The sequence below is a fragment of the Anarhichas minor genome, unplaced genomic scaffold (genome assembly GCF_050575085.1).
Source record: "Anarhichas minor isolate MPS153535 unplaced genomic scaffold, ASM5057508v1 ptg000011l, whole genome shotgun sequence".
In the NCBI taxonomy this organism is placed as follows: domain Eukaryota; kingdom Metazoa; phylum Chordata; class Actinopteri; order Perciformes; family Anarhichadidae; genus Anarhichas; species Anarhichas minor.
The window spans coordinates 3,435,689-3,457,153 of record NW_027466457.1 but is presented as its reverse complement, the minus strand read 5'-3'; the positions used below and the strand labels follow the sequence as shown (position 1 = coordinate 3,457,153).

General features: G+C 40.3%; 1 protein-coding gene across 2 annotated transcripts; it reads right to left on the bottom strand.

The window, feature by feature from the left end:
- Positions 1-438: 438 nt before the first annotated feature.
- rfx4 (regulatory factor X, 4) lies at positions 439-21,383 on the bottom strand. Of its 2 annotated transcripts, none has more exons than XM_076088907.1 (18): positions 18,122-21,383; positions 15,736-15,822; positions 15,479-15,539; positions 12,324-12,447; positions 10,947-11,008; positions 10,280-10,493; positions 9,733-9,810; positions 9,403-9,566; positions 8,470-8,570; positions 8,300-8,358; positions 8,048-8,192; positions 7,596-7,690; positions 6,932-7,049; positions 5,432-5,551; positions 4,964-5,125; positions 4,693-4,852; positions 4,473-4,608; positions 439-1,725 (listed from the first exon to the last, which is right to left on the bottom strand). In XM_076088907.1, exons 1-18 carry the CDS (start codon positions 18,162-18,164, stop codon positions 1,453-1,455), a joined length of 2,202 nt encoding a protein of 733 aa, XP_075945022.1. In that variant the 5' UTR covers positions 18,165-21,383; the 3' UTR covers positions 439-1,452. The 2 variants fall into 2 exon arrangements, with proteins under 2 accessions (XP_075945022.1, XP_075945023.1); XM_076088908.1 differs by having other exon boundaries at positions 4,693-4,813.
- Between the last annotated feature and the right edge of the window lie 82 nt (positions 21,384-21,465).

Sequence of the window (21,465 nt, the reverse complement as noted above, 5' to 3'; positions counted from 1 at the left end):
GTGGCTCTTGTGCGACTGGCCCAACCCCCCACTGTGTTGTCACCGCATGGAGAGAGAAGTAACAATAAGCTCAGACTACTTCAGAACATTTTCTTTGTTTTCCAAAACGTAAACTGGAGATTCGATTAACGGCGAACGTGGAGTGATACATTTTCAGAAGTAACACATGTCAGTAGGTATAAAGTCAATCTATTTAGCAAATTAAAGAAATCCACCTAAAATAATTCTAATAAAAACTTTTACCACATAGAAAGTAACGAAAGAGCAGTTCTTAATCAATCAATGAGCAGACTTTGCTCCAGTGCCTACATTGATTGTGAATATTGAATAGATACAATAATATGTATTTGGACATATCTGTGCATGATTTGAGGACTTTAACACAGAAAGAATAAAGACAGTGTTGAAAAAGGAAGACAAGTTGACAAAGACTTTTAAATTGTCACCACAGACGGTTTCCAGTGCTTTTATTTACAGAAAAGTGACTAGACTTCATGTTACTGTACACTTTGATAATTTCCCTTTTTATAAATACCCATAGGGTAATAGGTCCTCAGTAGCTTTGAGTGCATTATAAAACACACAACCCTAGGTTAATGCATCTTTCACTTACCATACAAAATAGAGAACAAAGTACCAATTGTAACATAGAAAATAAAGGATACACCATGTTACAAAGTTACAGAAAATACATACTATATATGTATATATAGTCACAGTAAAACAGCAAAAAATCTTGCAACAGAATACACACGCACAGCTGTTTTTGAGTCACTGCATTCAATCATTTAAAAAACTATCAAGATGGAGACACCTTAACACACCGATCAAGGAGTTTATATCTGTCTTGTGTTTTGGCTTTGTGCCACTGTATGTAACTGGTGTCCCAGAAGAACTTTAAGGCAGTACAGTTCATCCACATCCTGCAGCAAACAAAGCTGCTGCAGCGAGTTCGTGACAAGATGCTGCACACTGCTGAGCAACAAGAGGAGACAGCGGTGTCACTGAGATTGTACTGGTGTCAGTGAAGGCTTACAGCACCCTGATCCGTCAGTCACTGACAAAACTGAGGGTCGGTGGGATGATCTGTGTGCTGACTTGTGAGACTGACGAGGGAAACAGAGGTGTACATTCCTTAAAACAAAAGGCACAGCTTGGCAGCAGCATTGCACTCCTAAAATGATTTTTGCTGCAAGTTCATTCTATATGATTTGAGTTTTTTCCTCCAGCAGTGAGCAACAACATCTATTTTAATAAACCTCTGCACAAGTTACATCACAATCATCAGTGATTCAGAGACTTTTTAAATTGTCAGTACGTCCATACCATGATTCCTATTACTATGTACTCTCTGCTCCTCCGTTTTCATGTACTTGATTGGAAGTGTTCAGAGACTTTGCATCCACCAGTTTGGCAGGCCTGGAGCTTTTACACAGGTGTCCAGAGCATTGTTTATTTTGCCCAGCCCGTGGTGGCCTCTCCGTTGATGTAGGCAAAGCCGGGGAAATGCTGCGAGTGTTCGTACTCTGAGTTCCTGCGCGGGCCCAGGGGAGAGTATAGGTCCCCAGAGGTGGCGTAGCGGGATGAATGCATAGGTGGGCTGGTGTAACAGGTGTTAGCTGGCGACACATCTGGCCACCGGGGGGCGACGGGTGCAGGGTGTAACCGGGGAGTGCTGCCCATCAAGCAAGGCTCCATTCGAGACATCTGGCCATTGAGCTGGTACTGAGGAAGGGAAGAGGAAAGAAGTTATGGTGATGCAGCAATATGGTGATGCACTATTGAGAGAAGCTTCAAATTTACAGTAAAACCTCAATAAATGTTTATTTTCATAGCCAATTAATCTGCTGATTGTTGTCTCTATTGTGCTAAAATCTCAATATATTCAGTTTACTATCATATAACAAAAAAGAAAAGCATAAAATCAGAGCATTTAGAAGGCAGAACCGTTAAATATTTGGTATTTTTCTTGAGAAGTGACTCAAACGATTAATCAGGCATCACAATAGTTTCAGATTAATTTTGTGTGACTTGCCTAATTAATCAAGTAATATGTTGTATCTTTAATCATTCAGTTGACTGTTAAATTTTATCTTCTTTAAATGTTAAGGAAGAAGGAAAATTGCTTTCTTTTTTAGAGTTAGATGAGAGGCTCAAAACCACTCTCAAGTCTGTCTGTTAAATATGGGGCTCACTCAGCCGGCTAGCTTAGCTTAGCACAAAGGCTAGAAACAGAGTGGCTCTGTCCCAGTGCACATAACCCTCTGTCAAAAAAAAAAAAATGCTTTCATATTTATTTATTTTTGTAATGATTAAACAAACAAGATTGAACATTAGAGGTGCTGGTAAGCCGTCTTTGCCACCTTAGGAAAGCGCCACGCCAGCTGTTTCTTTCTGTCTCCAGTCTTTATGCTAAGCTAATCAGCTGCTGGCTATAGCCTTATATTAATATAGTGGTATCAATCGTTCATGAATCTAACTGTTGGCAAAAAAAAAAGCAAACAAGTGCATTTCCCAAAATATCAAACTATTCCTTTAATTAAGATAAAAATGCTGCAAGAAATAAACTGTTGGAGAAATACTGAATCATTTATTGACTAATTGGGTTAAAAGTAATCAAACCCTAACGTGCTGATTAAATACTGTTAAGGACAGTTCTCAATCAGCTGATATAAAATACCCACCATGTGTAACTTTTTAATTGTAGTATCTGAACTGTACAGAGGACGTGACCTCGGTGTCCTCAAAGGAAGCTATAGCCCTCCTGATATCATATGTGATACTGCGTTAGACCTGTAGCGGTGTATTGTGTGAGCTGACCCTGCCGATGGTAATTTCCTGTCAGGGGAAATTGCTTCACAAGATGGACCACAATGGTCGAAATAGAAAATTAAGTCACTTAAGAAAATTAGACATCAGTGGTTTTCCTGTGTTATTTTTGTTGCCTATGGTGACTGAACCCAAACAGCTGTGACTAAATCTGCCTGTTGACGAAAATATTTTGGACAGATGGGGATCCGACGAGGTTTTGTGTTCGTCGCAGCTCCGTCCACAACCTCTCACACGGACAAAGCGCAGGCATTGTGCCCGATTTAAGCTCAGACAGGCTTTAAAAAAAAAAAAGTAGGAAGTAGGACCCTATTTCCCTTTTCTCACTAAATATAAACACGACAGTCGATTCCATTATGAGGGATCACGGCATGGAAAAAGACAGTCAGTGCAGGTCAGAGAGCAGAACAGACGGCTCAGCTGCCTCTTGTTCACAAGCAGAAAAGAGACCATTGAATAACAATATTTTAATAAACGCCCCCTTGCCCTGCTCTGTGGCCACTGGCTCAAACAGATGAAGAGACTATTGAGAGCTGGAAAGAGGAGTAACAGAGCAGGGCCCCTCTTGGCCCCGGCCGAGCCACCTTTCACTGCCTGCTTCCGCTGTGTGGAGAGGGTGATGCGGGGACTTTTAGAAACACTGCGACCGCTGAGGCCCAGCTGATCTCCTCCCACTATAAAGGCAGAAGAGGCTGGAGGGCCCTTGACAGGAAATTACCATCAAAAGAGTAAACGCACACCAGTCGCTACACAAGCTGTAACATCAGTGACTCCGTCACATCCTAACAACCGTTTTTTTCCTCAAATTTAAATCTTCAGTCTTCTACTTACTTTGCTGCAAAGTGTACCAAGACGTGCTTCAAGCATCTCACACATAGCCTATTAACTGTGTGCTACCTATTGATGCTCTCTTTCTGGGCACATTAATGCACACATGCTGCTGCTTCTTCTTCTTCTTCTTCTACTTCTTACAATGTAAATAACCAACATGGCACAGTTGCACACAGCTCTGTATTGTGGATGCATACAGTTAAGTTACAGTTTAGGCACGCACGCACGCACACGCACACACACACACACACACACACACACACACACACTGTCTCTATGGCCATCAGCGTAATCTGCAGCTTTCACTGGACTTGATACTTGTACTTTACTTTATTTCCATTTAATGCTACTTTACTCTTATACTTATCTATATTTCAGAGGTAAATATTGAACGTTTGACTCCAGTTACATAGAACTAGTTATGTTGCAGATTAAGATTTTACATAGAAAATAGATGATCTTATAAAACATGAAGAACTGTTATAGATGAAACCACCCAACAGTAAGTAGAAACTTAGTCCACCTCGACCAACTGCAACTTTAAATTACAAATCATATGTTATGTATTTTATGTATCAATAATACTAACACGCATAATAACACATAATACTCTGAAAAGGTTCATTTTGCAGAAAGATTATTTTAACTTTTGAATGTTTAAGTACATTTTTGTGGATAATACCTCTGTATGTTTAAATATATACAATTTTGGATAGAAGACTCAAACTGATCCACATTCACTAAGAACATTCCTTAATTGATTTACATTGATTTAAAATGCTATTAAACCTCAGTTCTTCACTGGGACTGACCTGTGCAGATGACCGGTAGGCGGAATAGTGGAGGGGGGCTGTGATCGCCGGCTCGTGGGCCAGACTGGGATACTGGCTCTGGATGGAGTGAGGATGCTGGTTGGCATAGCTGCCATAGTTGTAGCTCCCAGTATACCTAGAATGTGGAGGTGGTAGAAAACCCATCAAAGAAATTCTCCAACAAAAAGAAAATTAATCTTAATACCAAAATCATAATTACCCATGCTCCTCTCTGTAGACAGGCATCCGGGGGGTGGAGGATGGTGGTGGGACTGGAGCGCTGTTACTCATACAGGACAGCTGCTGTCCGGCCTCTGGAGTGGAGCCGCCGGCTGTTGTCACTGTGTATGTAAGGGACCAGGTATATGACTGAACAGCGCCTGGTAGACACATATATGGACACAAAGAGAATGTGTTGGCTCAAAGAAACTATGTGCAGTGAGACTTCTGCTAATTTAGGATGTCTGTGTGACCTGTGAGGCCTGTCTAACCTGTGGTGGGGGTGACTCCGGTGTACTCCGGGGACACGGCTGCTGTGGGGGAGCTGGACGAGGAAATGCCCACAGAGTGGACTGACCGAGCGGGAGAGTAAGATCCTGGAGACGGGGAGGTCGGGGTGGTTTCTGTCAGCGGGAATTCCTCCTCTCTCTCTGCTGAAGGTGTAAAGAGAGGACAGACCATTACACAATCTACTACAGTAAGAAAATATGCAGTTATGTTCGAAAGGGTTGAACTCTTTTGTCAGTTGTACCTGAATGTATACAAGTAAAAAAAAGCAGTCCAAAATCAAAGCTATTTAGCAAATCTTCACAATTCCTGAGCTGGAACTGAATGTTTGGGATTTAACGATTAAAAGAAATAACAGTACTTAATTCTTGGAAACCTCTTACTATTACACAAGACATTTTTCAGCTGTTCTGTCGTTATTTACTGATTAGACCTCCAGGTAGCGGTCTTACCTGTGGTGCCCTCTACCTTCATGGCCTTCATGAGGTCGTTGGCTCTCTCCTGGCAGTGCAGGGACTCCAGCAGGTAAAGCACATAATCATCAAACATGAGGTGGATCAGGTGGAAGGACCCTGCGTACGGATAGGACAGGATGAGTTCTTTACCGATAAAGAAAACTCAGAGGTGATATGGAAGTTATTGTGTGGAAGCGCATGCTGACAGTGAGACTTGGTTATGTGGAAAAAAAACCAAAGGGCTATTTGTGTTTAGGGTTAGGGACATAAAGGATGATGACCGTGAAGACTGAAGGATTTCTAAAGCAAGGGTGATGACATCACATCCTGCATACTGACAGGAGGGCCGCTGTTATTAAAAAGAAGCGAGTGCGCTTGTTTCCGTGTACAGAGTCAGTGCCAGAAATATGTCAGCTGACCCCGGGGTCGCACGGAAGATGAGACCGTGGCATGTGCGGGAGTGTCACAATTGTGTCATTGTGCGGGTCGCTGTTTGCCGCCGTGCGCACAATAAACACTTGTGGCTATTCAAGGGAGCGGGTTGTAACACTGACCGGTTATAAAATGGAAAAGACAGGCAAACACATCAAGAGAGGGGAGGGGAGGCTTTTGTTAATTAGCTGTTTGTGCACAGAGACCTGTTTTATCAAAACACTGCAACCAGCTGTGTCTTTGATATTCACAGACAGGGCCAAAGGACACAAGTAGAGGAAAGAGAAGCCATTTTCTTTTCTTTCATCTTTACAACTCTTCACTTATTGCAAACCTTGATGGGTGCACAACAATCTATCAAAGTGGCCATTTTACGAGAAATGGTTATTTGGTTGCACTGAACCGTGTATGAAGTTTATAAACGTACACCAGTTTTCAGTTCAGTGGTGATATGGACATCAATGTCAGATGTCTGAACCGCAGCTGACTAGAATATCGTTAACTGGGACATTTTACATGAACATCTCTGGATTAAGGAGTGCAAAATCTTTATTTTGGTATGATTTATTGTTTGTGTGTATTAATCATTATGCTCAGCGCAAATTATTCCTCATGCAAAAAACAATAAACTTCTGCCTGATGTGAAGCAGGATTTAACAAAAAGACATAGTGTGCACAGTTAACTCAGCTATAGCTACAGAAACAATCAGGTTTAATGCTCTTTTGTTTATGATGTGATTTGAAGTCTATTTCATGTTTTCTCTCTCATTATATTAGTATTTAAGGGCTACACTTGATGATGAGTTCATCTGGATGGATAATAATAAAAAGCTTGAGTTGTAAGTTAGGAAAAGAGCTTTTATTTTTATATTTGCAATGTAAGAAGTTGTGTTTTTATCTGACACATGTTTCACCACTACAATGGTATCTGTGGACCCTTGTATGTGCATGACACAATAAACTACAATAAATTACTTTTCTCTATACTCATGAAGCATTGTCAAAGTTGTGTATTTCCGGCTGTCTGTTGCATTAAGGAATGATGACAAAGCATGAGCAGCTCACCAAAGCTGGGCGCGCTGTGGAGGGTCATATCCCGGATGACTCTGGTACCAAAACACGACCACATCAGCAGGAACTGCTGGGCCACCTTCTTCAGGCACCCGGGCCTCTTCCCTGCCACCTAGAGAGAATATTTCCATGTGAAAAGAGGGGGAAGGGTCGGGATGCCGGCGTAGAATTAACCCCTGGGTCCACATTGGGGCTTAACCCTCAGGAACGAAAAACATGTCAACAAGTCAACTATTTAATTTGCCCCCAGAGACACGCCCTCCTATTGAACTATTGTCTGGGCAGTCCAAGACGTTGCCAGGGCGACCAAATTTTACAAGCCCATATCTGGCACATAATGGACGCAAATGGGAAGCTTGAAGACATCATTAACTGAGAGGATTGCAACGCAAGTGCCTCTGTGTGAGAAAGACACGCAGAGGCGGGTCCCTTTCAGCCGCAGGTGTATTTTTTAAGGGCAAAATAACAAGACTTCTGCTGCGCAAACACTTGAAACATTTAGTTAAAATCACCTCTCAGCATCTAACATAGAAAATACATCAACTTTATCAGTGCAAAATGAACAAAAGACACATATTTATGCAAAAATACTGAGTCAGACCAGGTTTAAAGACCTATTTTTCTGGAAATGAGTCAAAAAAAGTAAATGCTATCTGACCTTGACGACACAGCGATCCACCATCAAGTCCAGCCACTCGATGTACGCCTCGATTGGAGACTGCTCCTCCAATAGACGGTCAAACTCCTGATACACTGTGACAGGAGGGAGAACGTCGGGTTACATTGTACTTTACGTCACTTGAAAACTAAAAAAACTGAAAAATATGAATGCAAATGGCGTCTTTATGCGACAAATGCTACGTATCAGTGACCTCTGATCCCGTCGGGACTGATTCGGAGGAGTGAGACTGGAGTGAATTGGAGATGCTCCGCAGGGTGTTTCAGAGGAGTGTGAACTTGTTTAACCTCTTGGTCTCCATCATTAATGCTTTGACTCTGCTGGTCGTGGGAATGATTGTCCCTCGTTGTGTCGTTTGCGTGGCAGCAAAGTGTAATTCTCCGTCTGGCTGGGTGTGTTTGAGTGGAATCAGTTTAAAAGCAAGGACTTACAGTGGATAATAAGCTGCCTGTGCTCCTCTTGTGAGTCCTCCATGGTGTAAAGTGTCTGCTTGGTGATGCTGTTCAAGTCCACATTCCTCCAGTCCTCCAGCATTTGAAAGGTGATGTCGGCACTGTTTATCACAGTCCGTGACGCCTGGGGACAGATAAATCGACAATATTACAAGAGCATACCCATATCCCTTATCAGCTGTGTTTGTTCATATGGATTTTATTAAAAAACATTCAGACCAGGATAGGCACCTGACATAGATGGTTTAATGATGTTTGCCGCTTTAGAATCTGAGAAAATCTCCTGGATACTGGAAACAAAAAAGGAGAATAAATACGGTTACTCCTGTGAGTGTCATCATTTAAACTTTCTGTTTAAAAATAGCAATTTTCAAGATATGAGATGGGGATTTTATACCTACATTCAAATTTGATATTCCTCAGGTTTTCAGGAAGGTCATGAAGTGCTATTTTGAGCCACTCATCAAGCTGTTTGGCAAATTTTCGAATAACCTGAGTCAAACTGTGTGGATAAAAGAAAACAGGAACATAATCAGTACATTAGACACCATTTATAATTACCATTCAGCCTATTAAACAATCAATCTTTTAGTCTAAAAAATGTATAAAAAAGTGAGGTCTTTAAATTACAGAGCAACCTCAATCTGAGGTGTGGTGAAAAGTAAGTGGATCAAAATCACTGTTTCTAAGCACAAAAATTAATTTTTACACAAACAAGATATTCATACTTTCGTATTTGACAGAAAAGAAGCAAATGGTTTATTTGGGATGCTGGAACCAGATAAATGATGGCGTTTTTGCCCGTTAAACTATACGACGATAAGCAGACTTTGTCAACTGACTAACTGAGAAGTTGACCCATCATTTCAGTCTGACATTTAAATTACAATAAATAAAAGCTACATTTTAATTGTGCTTAAACATCCAGACCAAAGCAAAACCTTTCACTTATTTTTTTAAATTAGAGTGAACCTCACTGATGTTCATGCAGATCATTACGCAAAACATGCAGTGGAACTGCAAAATTAGTTCTACACAAAAATACTCAAAAATGATGCCGTTAATATAGTCAAAAGTATACTATAGCAAGAAGGCCATTAAGCATTAAAGTGTATGGTATTATTCATAATAATGAAACAGCTATATTCCCTGAACTAAATGATAACTATGACAGTGTTAATGTAGCAGCTTGAATTCACACTGCAAAATAAACATCTGTTGTACCGTCAATGCAATAAACAAAACATGGCATCCCATGTAATCTCAGTAACAACAGATAAGACAATGGTATCGATTCATTCATTCTAAGAGCGAAGGGTACAACAGCTGCTCACCTGTCAGGCAGTGCTTGCAGGACGGTGGGCATCAGCACCCCAGAGATGGCCTTATAGAGGATGGAGTCGCAAACCCCGACTATGTTTACCACGGTGTTGGAGCCGAGGACAGGCAGCATGTGGGACGGCATGCCCTGCCAGAAGTGCAGCAAGAAGCTTTGGACCTGAAAGTACCACACAGACACACACACACCATTCAATGTCACAGGAAATAAAAAGTTATTTGTTTAACATTTTAAAAGCGATAGGAGCTAGTTACATGCAATCAAACATTTAGTTTGGTGAAACAGAATTGGATCTGTAAAATGGTCTAAAACAAAAGAAACTTGCCTCATCAAAGTTGGCTCGGATAACAGTGTCCAGTATCCTTTGACAGTGCGTTCTGTACATCATGATGAAGGTTGACACCTGTGGGCAACAACAGAGTATTAACCTAATTGCATCACAACGTAACTGCTTTTTCTCTCTTTTGGGGAAAGTAAAAAGAACAAAGTGGTACAAAAACAAGAGAATAAATCTTGTAAAAAGCATGTGAACCAATAAATACATGTTACAGGTCTAGGGAGTGGAGTAATATAAAACGAGCTTTAGAGATCAGCAAAACACAAACCATTTAAAATCATGGCCCCTCTTTAAAAGCCGGACAGCTAGTGCCTGTCCTTTGTCCATTGCTAGATCTTATTATCTCCCCCAAAAGATTAAGAGTTAGTGAAGAGCCAGCATATAAATCCTCAAGGTCCTTCTCTAAATGCAAACCCAGTGAAGGTCCCAGGCAGATAAAAGGCTGGAGCCAGAGGGGGCACAGAGATGGTGAGATGGCAGGGAGAGGTGGGAAGGGGGGTGGCTGGAAGGATGGACTTTTAAAACTCCTGTTTACCCTCTCTTCTGAAAGGCTGGCGGGCAAATTTAGGTCTTTGACATTTGGAAACTCTGGCAGGAGCGTTCCCAGTTTGGAGCGCGGTGAATACGCCACTGTCTGCTTCGTGACCTCTTTCTTCCCCGTCTCGTTCACCCACGCCGCTCCCTTTTTGGAGTACATCACATCATAATACTGAGAGGTCTCCTTCACGGCTATGCCGTAGTAGTGGTACCTGAGGAGAGCAGAGGGACATCTTTTAAGTACAAAGACCTAAAACTACAGCGATAGAAAACTGCAAAAGCAAAACTTCAAACACAATTTATAAAAACATTGCTTAAAAAGTTAGTTTAATCAGATTTTAACGTGTTTTTCTCTGATTTTGTGTTTTGTTTATATAGTTTGAAAGAACAAAATAATCTTATTGAAAGGTATATGTAGTCAGATGTTTACTACTATCAGACTATATCGACCACAATGGAAATATGTTATTTTAACTTTCAGTGATTCGTGCTTTAATCTTGTTCGTGTTATATGTTGTTTATAGGTTGTTTCATTTAGTAGACTCTCTTTCTGCATGTCCATACTCCAAATTACTTTTTTGTTTGGGTTTTTTGGGGGGAGAGGGTTTGTGAATATGTGTGTAACATGTAGGTAGTTCACCAAAGAATAAACCAAACCAACTTACTTGGACTGCCCTCTTGTCCCAAGTCTTCTGGTAGTTAACGCTGGAAACTGTTGCCTTATGATCTGTTCAGTGTAGGAGAGAAAACATTAGTCAGTGTTCTGGCACTAAAGAGTGACAGGTTGAACTTTTTGGAGGGTGTTATATAATGTATACATCAGCATTTCATAGTAATTCATTTGAGTAAAGAGGAAAAAGAAAAGGATACGTAACCAGGTGACACGAGGTACCAAATACGCTCTTTATAAAGTATTAACTTGTGTGTATTTTTCAGAGGAAAAAAATGGGGAAAATATTTCATAAAGTTTGTCAATTCAACAACAACACGAAAGTCTCATAGCCGTTTTCACAGGGAGGTCTGTGAGGGGAAAAACAAAGCTTTGAGAGCCATCCATTTATGACATCCAGGGGTATTACTTTTTTTTGTCCTATATCAACAGTCTCCCCTCATATATCCACCCGCCCATCCTCTCTTCTTCTCACTCTCTTTATCCTCTCCACTCCCTCCTTCTTCCTTTCCTCTCTTTTTGTCCAAAGAGATTGGCTCCTTGGTCCAACTCCTGGTGCAGAAACTTTAGCAAACAGTGTAGCTCTCCATTGTGTGGGATGAAAAAAGAGGCCAAGCTGTGAAGTTTCTGTCAGGCCCCGCTTGATAAATGAGCAGACAGGGAGGCAGTCCGGGCCCTCTCTCGTTTTTTTGTCCTGAATCAATGAAGCCTTCCTAAAGGACACCCCACACTGCTCCAGCCACTGATCTAACATTCCGCAACATCTCACCCTTCCAAATTTCCTTTAATTACACATTAATCCAGGCCCCTTCTCTTTTTCAATATCTTCCGACAGGAGCTGCGGAGGGGTGGGGGTGGGGGTGGGCCGGGTTGGGGGGTTGGGGCCGGAGGTCCAGGGTACAGGGGATGGCTGGGGGTAGGAAGGCTGAGGAAGTTCTTGGGGTTGTGGGAACAGACGAAAGCACATCTCCTTTGGCTCTAGATTATGTGTTCAGTGAACGGCCGCAGAGCTTTGCTCGCTTCACACTGAGCTGCATTTGATATTACTTCAACAGCAGCCAAAAACAAACCCCAGCCCAGGCATGAAATGGTCAGACTAATGCTGATTTAGTGCATGAGATTATTGCTTTCATACATCATCCACATGTTGTTGTTGTATTTTCTCCCGTTGAGTAATTTTGCTCGGGTTACTTTAAACTTACCCTGCATGTATGAATGTATATTTAAACTCTAAAAAGACCACAGATGTAGTTCATGGCTTGCATGCGTTTTCAAGACAATTCAAAATGATTTTGAGTTAAACTGGATTCTGGAGGGAACGATAAATTGCCAGACTGTTTAATCTTCATTTCCACTGATGTTTGATTCTTACCTTTCCGAAGCTGGCTGCGTTCACAGGCTGTGTGTCATGCTTTTCACTGAAGTCTAGGTAATGCATGTAGAGGGCACTTCGGGGGATACACACACCTTCAGCTATCTCATAGTTCTCTTCTAGCCTGTGGATGATAATGGGAATCATCAGTGCACAAAAAAAATCTAATATGGTTGTGACATAAAGGGAAAAATGGGCAGTAATTTAAGTCGGCCATTTTTAAGAAGCCAGATTACATTCATGTCAGCTACACTAATAACTGCAGTGAAATAAGTAACTATTTGATCATATTAAACTATATGATGCTAAAGTATCAATCAATCCGCATGTGTACTGCAGCACACAACTTTACATGTGTCACATTTACCCGACACTAAGCATGACATCACAGATACCACTGATTGCACAATCACACAGACATTAACAACTGCTCTTGGGGGAATATGTACGTGTGTAACAGACCCAAAATCCAAAAGATCATTTCCCCGATGATAGTAAGCGATCTTGTCTAATTAACAGCCACACTGTAAAAATTATGATAAATTCCAGGCAGCGCAAAATGTTTGATGTGTTCTGGAGGGGGAGTTGTTGCAGTGATAAGGAATGCGTGTCACCACTTGGCTACCAAGCACTCCACATACCTGCATTTTTGTGTAATTTTCCCCAACATAAGTGGTTGTATTTCATTAGTTTTACATTGATCTGATTTGTTTAGCTTCTGATCTGTTTTCAGTTCCTGTATAAGGGTTGCGTTGGTTTTAGTCTCATCTGGCATTACTGTGTCCACTTGGTTAAAGTCGTCTATGTGTGGAAAAGACTCAGTAAATGGTTTCCGGTGCACATCATATGTCATGTAGCTATATAATTGATTTGCATTACTGAAAATCAAAACACAGCTTTCTGTATTTGTCAGTGTCTGTTTCTTGTAATTGTTTTTAATCATTTTATCCTGCTTAAAGTTTCATGTTTTGTATTTTATTTACTTTTTATTCTTTGTTTTTACTGTAAAGCCCTTTGTAACGTGATAACCCGTTAGCATGTCAGTGCTGCATTGCTTTAAGTTTGTATTTAACCTAAAGCCTCGTTGCTGCCAATAAATCATCAGATTGTATATCATAGTTTGCTAATAAAAGCATACACACATATATAATCACAATGTGTGCAACTTACAAGTATCAACAAAAGGTCAAATAACTAAATAAGAATGGACCCAAATCTGAGCCTTGAGGTACACCAGCATCATGTCGTATTAACCATGACAACACAACCTTTCCTGTTTGAGGTACTATTTCATCTGTTTTGTGGGACATTTAGATATTAAGGTAATTTGATTTTTACCAATGAGAAAAAAAAGAAAACAAAAGGTTCTAATAGGTCTGTAAGTGTTATTGATGACTATGACGTGGCAGCGATATTTGAAAACTAGTGTATATTTTAAAATGAGTGAAAACATTTGTTTTCCTATTGTTTCGAATAACTCCTTCACTAATAAATCAACAGCGGAAACCATCCTGTGCAGTTTGTACCAGGTCACTTCTCTGACGGTCTGAACAGAAATCTGATGTTTAAATGAGCAACAGATTGATAATAAAGAGGTGTGAGGTCCAGAATGACCTGCACAGACTCAACAGACTACATATTCAATCCTGACGCCATTGACCCTGCATCATGACTAAAATATAGAATATATATTTCACTGACGAATTCTCTGTTAATTCCTTCGGTTGTTATCACATATATTTAGCTTGTACCCACTGCTTCACTTATAATGTTGACTTATTTGACTTTCTGAGCTTTTGTAACCTTATCTCTCAGTCCTAAATAAATGCCTCTTGTATTGAACATTATTCTTGGAGGATTTATATGGCTACTGTGAGAGCCCGCTCCTGTTGTTTTACGAGCCGTGACTGTATTGTCTCAGTGAGCCGTGGGAAATGATCTCTATGACCCGACTTACATTTCCTTTGACTCAGAAAGCTGTCGTCGGAATCACATTCATAAAATAATTACGGCCATTTAATTTTCAGTGAAATAACAGCCATTCAACTTTATTTAGAAATAACTGCATTTTCACTAATGTTCTGTGCTGCTCTGGTTTAAATATACAAAGCTAATTTTAGTAACTTCTCTGAAAATCTAATGCAAATTGTGGCCAAACAGTCATGTGACCAAACATATTCTTCCCGGTTGAACAATGAAAACCAACAAAAATCAATCAAAAACTCATAACTATGGTTACTTTTACTGTTTTTACATTGTGCTAAAATGTAAGTACATTTTGTTGTAGATTTCCCTAGAAACATAAAAAAGTCTCCATATGCACAGTGAAATTATTACAGAGGCCAATGACATTATCATTTATGTCTATAATGCTTCTCTATAAAAAAAATATATACATTGACCCAACTAATGTTCCTCACACTGGGTTTCAGTCCCCCACAGCGCAGCTTAAATCAGTATAAATATTCATTTAAGATCATGTTGAATGCTTAAGTAAATGGGGTCATTGGTCACGGGGCTCTGCAATAGGCAGGCACTTTACAACTAGAGGCATGTGTAGGGTTTGAATTTTATACATGCGAAGGATATGAAAGATCTGTTGCATGTCGAAGCTGCAGCACTTTTTAATCTGTCTGTGTTCGATGTCTCTATTGTTCAACAGCATCATGGAGTCAAAATCAAACTTCCCCGGGAGGACAAATAAAACAAACTCTCATCTGATCAGTTTATCATGGTCAGATGCAAGCCTACAATTTAAACTCAAATTATCATACATGTTAAAATACAAAATTAGTTCAAACAAAGGGAAAAAAACAAACATTTCACAAACATGTCGTCACTTACATCTGTGTTTGTGGCTCAACGGCACGTAATGTAAATCTTGTAATAAGACCAGAAATGTAACCAGTGTGTAGAGAATGTGGTGTTCATCTGTGTGTGTCATGTAAAACAATTCAAATAAATGCAATTTTCACATCAAATGTGAACCGATAAATTGGAAATTGTAGACTCGATATATTCGGCGAGTGGGTTACTAATAATTATGGCTTTTTTTTTAAGAAGACTGGCAACATCGTTTTTACATTATTCACAATACTTGCATTTGATTAGACTAAAGAAAAATACAATATACAAATATATTAAAAACAACTTACCATTCCAGAGTAGCCGGTGTCGAATGCGGTTTGGAGGCTCTGTTGTTTTCTTTTTCTTCATCTGTAACATACAACACATTATGGATTTTAGGGGCAAAACTAAGTTTATACAACCGACTCAATGGGCAAAACCTAAACTTTTTGAAAAACTGTTAAATGACATTCATTGAACTAAACCCATTAACTATAAGATTGATAAATTATGTTTAACAACAGTTCAGTCAGTAGGTTTAGTGTAACAGTGTTCGCCTGCTTACGTTCATCGTTGGACATGTTCCCCAGAGACGCGTGACTGGAATATCGCTTGCTCTCACTCTCGTTGAGGCATCTTTCAATCCAACTCTCTACAAAAGACATGATGGATCACAGATCACAGAGCCGGACAAACTGGAATATGACGCCTTTTAGTACAACTCAGAAAAATTATTTAAATAAATCTGGTCAAAATAATATATTTTTTAAATATGTAACCGTGGGCCTTTTAATTGTCCTTTAGCTAAAACATAAGTTTGTAGCAGTTTGGGTCAATTTCTTTGTATTAATTTAAACGGAAACTGTTCATTTAAAAACTCACTTTCTGAAAGTGAACTCATTTTGTCCTGCAGCAGAATAGAGCCGAAGCTGTATTTACATAAACAGTGAAAATCACCGCCCATACAGGACACTTTAAATGTCCCTAATGTGACAAGGCGAGCTGACTACAATCGATTGTATGGGCAGCGATGCAGCCATGGCTCTATTTGAGCTGTTTTCACCAGGGCGGCAGGAATCCAGCATTGTTCCCAGGAGACTACGAGCATACACACTCGCTTAAAAGAGCCTGTGCACATTACTGAAGCATTCTGGTGGAATAGAGGCCATTGTGCTGCTTAATTTCTACTTAGAAATAGCTCAACATGTGTGCTTTCTGTGACCGAGCAGCAGCAAAACACCAAAGCTTTTCATGTAGAAACAGCCTGATACGTAGAGTGGAAATCCATTTAAAATTCCTCTTTCAAGAAAGGTATTTAGTATATGATGAATGTAATTAAGGAAAAGACACTGCACATTATTATTATTATTCATCTTGTTCGTTTTCTGAGTTTAAATTGTGTTTTTTTTAACAATAAGCTAAATCTTCTTTAGGAGCCACCAAGCAGAGCAATGGAATAAAAAGTTAAACATTTTCCATTAAATCTGTTGAAGACTTGATGGACCCTAAAATAGAAATGAGCAGTCAAAACTGCCCAAGTAAAAAAAACTCCTTAACTAGTAACTTAACAAAATAAAACTCTCAGCTAAATATTTCTTTAAAATGTGTTTTTCCTGCATGTCAACAATCCCCATAGCAGCTGTTGCTGGGACAGACTTTTGGCAGGACGAGCTGTTGGTGCAGCTCATGAGGGGATTGAGAGGAGGTCACACATAATCAAAAGTTTTAAAAGTCTACAGGCTCGGTGAGGAATCTACACCTCCATGTTTGTCACGTGTTGATAGAAAACGTCCGACTGCAGTTAAGAGTCCCGTCACCGCCGCACGAACTCACGGCCCTCTGAACCGACGTGGAAGGACTTCTTTTCCTCCACGCTAGAGAACATCATCATTGGAAGCTCTTTAATGGTCTCAATTGCTGCGATTGTGATTATCATCACCTTTAATATATTGCCACCTGATTTATAATACTCTATGTGTCAATTAAAATGCTTGTTGCACAATCTAAATAAAAACTGCCTGTAAATGTGAATCTGAACTCTGAATAAGAGAACACCAGTGTCACTGACGGCTTTCTGACACGTCTCATTATTTGCCCGACAGCATTTGCTTCTGTTTAACTAAAAAAACAAACTGGAAACGAAAAAGTGAATCCACTGAAGTGAAGCTAATTCTCCACAGAGGCTCAGATCTCAAGCTTCATTTGCCACAGGAACAGATAAATTGGGGATCTAAATAATTGGATTAAATTTGATCAACACTCATTTATTTACACACACGCAGGGCTGAACTAGTCTGCCCTGCTGCACCTGCACACCTCCAAGAAATTAATTTGTATTCTTTAACCAATGATTTAATTCTATCAATCATATTTACTCATTTTAATAAATTGTGATAAAAATAACTGTTGCATGATTTGTTTAGTCGTCAGTTTTTAAGTTGAATAAAAGCTTTAGTTTTCCAATTTTGGACGAAAAATAAACAGAAAAAATTGTTGAGTGAAGATGCATAATACTTTAAAGGCCACCATGATGTGCACTTTCTTTTGTCATTTCTTCTCTGCTAAAGATGAATCCAGAATTTTACAATTTGTTTTTTCTGAAAACAGCAAGAAGCTACTTGACCGAGCCAATCATGAAAATATTCAAAGGCTATTTCCCTGCTTTCTGTCAGTAAGTGACACACTTATGACATAACAGCACTCCTCATAAATGTGCATGACCAACAACACACACTTTTAAATAACTTCAGAAATTAAATAAGTGATCAAAAGGTTAAAAAATAAAAATGAACAACTGAGCATCCAGACACTGCCTCTGTATGACTGAAGAGAAAGTTTGAGACTTCCAGAGCAGCAGCAGATTCAGAAGCTCACACAATGTTTCTGAACAGAAGCTGGTTCTCTCAACACATGCAGACAAAGCAAAGCGAGCAGAGATTAACAGGACTGACCTGTGGAATCCATATCAGGCTCCTCCAGCAGCCCGCAATGCATCCTCTTCCCATCAACGACACTGGTTCCTCCAAGAAAATGGCTTAGTGCACGTTTCCCCCTCCTCGGCGGCTCTCCCCTTGTCTCGCTCAGTGTTTCCGTGACCACTGCCCGTCACAGGAGATGTTGAGGATCTGAGGTTCGCCCGGAGAGGGGTGGTGTTGGCGGAGGAGAAGGGGGGGGAGGTGGGAATAAGGGAGGAAAGGGGGGTAGAGACTCCAGAAATCCAGCGGGGGGAAAGCCAGACCCGTCAAAATGTTTGCTGATGTTTCATGGGAAAGGGGCTGATTTTATAGGAGCCCTGATGGGGACATGTCATTGATAGGCTTGGAAGGCTGATGAATGGCCCCAAGTCAGATGGGGATGTGGCAAGGCTCACTGGAAGTCTTTTGTGGGGCTGTTTTGAATAAGAAAAGCTCCCTCCCAACGAAAAAAAAAGAGGCTTAGATCTACGCAGTCCTAACACTGTGGCCTCCCCGTCTCCCATTATGGCATTTAATACGTTTTTATACACCCCAGAGCTCCATATAAACATACATCCCTACACAACCTCCGCTCCTGCCTTTGCTTCTCATTTTAACTCCCATTTCTCATCCCACGGACACTTGTTGCCGCATTTAGTCTACTTATCACCTCACTCTGCCATTAAAGCATCTTTGTGGCGACTTTGTCACAGATTTGACATATTGTGTGCTCAGACACACATTCAAACATGCTAAAAATCCAGTGTGAATGTTTTTTGGTGGAATTCTCACCTGTTTTTCGCTCACTCTTTCGCTGTGTGCAACCTTATTTTTGGTGTGCCTCTGAGAAGAGGGAACGGTCACAAAGGGGGGGAAGTAAAAGTGCAAAGCCCGAGGCTGGGAGGGCTCTGATGGAGTGCCTGAGAGCTGGAGAAGCGAAAGCTGTGATTAGAATATGAATGGAACCACAGGAGAGGGGGAGAAGAGAGGGGAAAGAAGAGGGGAGAGGAGAAAGGCGGATTATGGCTGAATTACTCCCCACACCATGGATAGCAAAGGAGGACTTTCTCCACCAGTGCGCAGGCGTGGGGCCCCACTGCTGCTACTCACTGACGGACACCGTGCAGATACCTGGGAGCACGTGTGGGACAGGGGGGCAGCAACATCACATGGGACACGGTGCACAGGGCCATACTTTGTTGGAGCAGGTCTGTGCATCCATTCACACTCATGTGGGAAGAAAGAAGCTGCTGGATATGAATGAAAGGTTAAAAGGAAGTTGGAAATATAAAAAAAAAAAAAGAAGCAAAAACAGCATCATCATAACATTTTATTCATGTCGACTTGTCTGCAAAGCTTCAGATTAAACAAGACGTGTACTTTAACAACCCATTAATGGCACACTATCTCAAGGCCTGCATGGTGGCTACTGCAGAGCCGTGACCTCAAAGGAGGATCTAATTAATTTCAGTCAAATAAGGAGAGGGTGGAGTCTGTATCTCCCTCAGTGGATGACATCCCTTTTTTTTTTTTTTCATCCTGTTATCTGCTTATTAGAGCCTCATAAAATAGGACAGGTGCAGCCACCAAAAGAGCCTCTTCCACCCTTCCTATTCTCACAGAGTCTGCCCGCACAAACGGATGTGTACTGCTTTTGTTCAGTGAAAAGGCCCCAATTGAGTTGTGTGTGTATGTGTGAGTGGGGGGTATGGTTACGCTACGTACTACATGTTGGGGCTTCAGTTTAAAAGAGGAAACCGTACAACTCTTCCTCTTTAAATAAATGACTGTGTCGTTCTGCATATTTCCATTTGTCCTCACCGAACACCCAGCTATCTGCTCATCACATGGAATATACACGAGAGTTGTCCTTAACTATCTTCAGTGAAACTAAAACAATCTCAGGTTGTAAATAAAAACAAAACAGAACGTCTTCTGATGGTTTAACGGGCATCCAATTAGTTTCTAATGGACTTAATCAGGAAGCAAATACATGGAAACATTTTACCTGAGTAGTAAATATGAGCTGGCTGATAATTCAGTATATTGCTCATTGATATTCAGGAGAATCATATCATGATGATGTTATCACAAGATAAACAAAGTGCTGCAATGATTAATCCATTAGACAATTATTTGGCAACAACTTTGACGATCGCTTTGAGTCTATTTTTAAAGGTTTGAGCATCTCAAATGTTTCCGTTGTGTTCGTTCCTCTACAGCTGTTAACTGAATATCTTTAGTTTAGGACTTGTGGTCAGCTAACATAAGACATTTGATTACATTGTCTTGTGCTTTGTGAAACAGACGGCCACCTATCAAACCTAATGACTAATCACTAAATCCAGAAAATAATCAACAGATTAAATGTCAATGAAAATAATCGCTAGTAGAAAAAATGTGGTACTCAAATTTTTGTTTTCTTATGTCGTGCATTATAGTGGAACACATTACTTCCAATTGTTGGCTAAATCATTACATGCATCAATCAATATCAGAACATATATTTACATTTGTTATTTCATAACTATGATAAACTTCAACCATAGTTTGACATTTCACCACAAGTTGTGCGTTTTAGTGTATTTGTGCATCTCTGTATGATCCAGAACATGTAGGTGTGTTTTCTCACCATCATCAGATTTTTAAATATTCAGTGAGGTCAATTTATATTTTCTATGTTGACAAAAAGAAAACACAATTATTTGTGTTTTCACACTGTTGACATTGATACGGTTGCTCCTGTCGGGATCTTCTCCACATTCACCCAACACGTGATATAAAACGGCAACATGTGACAGCCGAACAGAATTGACGAGGAGGATTTTTAACAAAATAACAGTTTTATCACATGAACTGTTCACGTGCTGCTATGACCCCAAAAACGTTTATTTTGAGTTTGTGCCTTCAGCTGCTTCACCACCCAACAGTGATTTCTTTTGTTTTCAGGGATTACTTTTTTTGGCAATTTGCATTAGATAGAGTAAAGAAGCGAAGCAGACAGGAAGTCACATGTGACGAAGATCTGCGGCTGGATTAGAAGCGGGGCGTCACAAGACAACCTCTTTGCTGCCTGTAGCTCAAGAAAGTTTCAGTTCTCTGATTTGAAAGCCAGTGGGTGCCTGAAGGGTAAGAAAACACATTTAACAATGTTTTATTTTAGGATTAATTTGTAATTTGTAGTATTAAAACATGCAAACCCACTGGTTTTGTCTTCTAAGAAACAAAAGAAACAGAAGTCAAAGTGTTGGTGGACTATTGCCGTTTTGTCCCCCAGGTCTTATTATTTATGAACAGAAGTTGTATTTAGATTTGAGAGCATTTTTCAAAAAGCATCCATT

What these genes read in the sequence shown, in the direction of transcription:
- rfx4 (XM_076088907.1), bottom strand. Translation starts at nt 18,164, where the DNA reads ATGCATTGCGGGCTGCTGGAGGAGCCTGATATGGATTCCACAG. An exon ending in CTGCAAGCACTGCCTGACAG is followed by an intron (nt 8,571 to 9,402) that starts GTGAGCAGCTGT and finishes TTATCCACACAG; the next exon opens with TTTGACTCAGGTTATTCGAA. An exon ending in GAGGAATATCAAATTTGAAT is followed by an intron (nt 8,359 to 8,469) that starts GTAGGTATAAAA and finishes TTTTGTTTCCAG; the next exon opens with TATCCAGGAGATTTTCTCAG.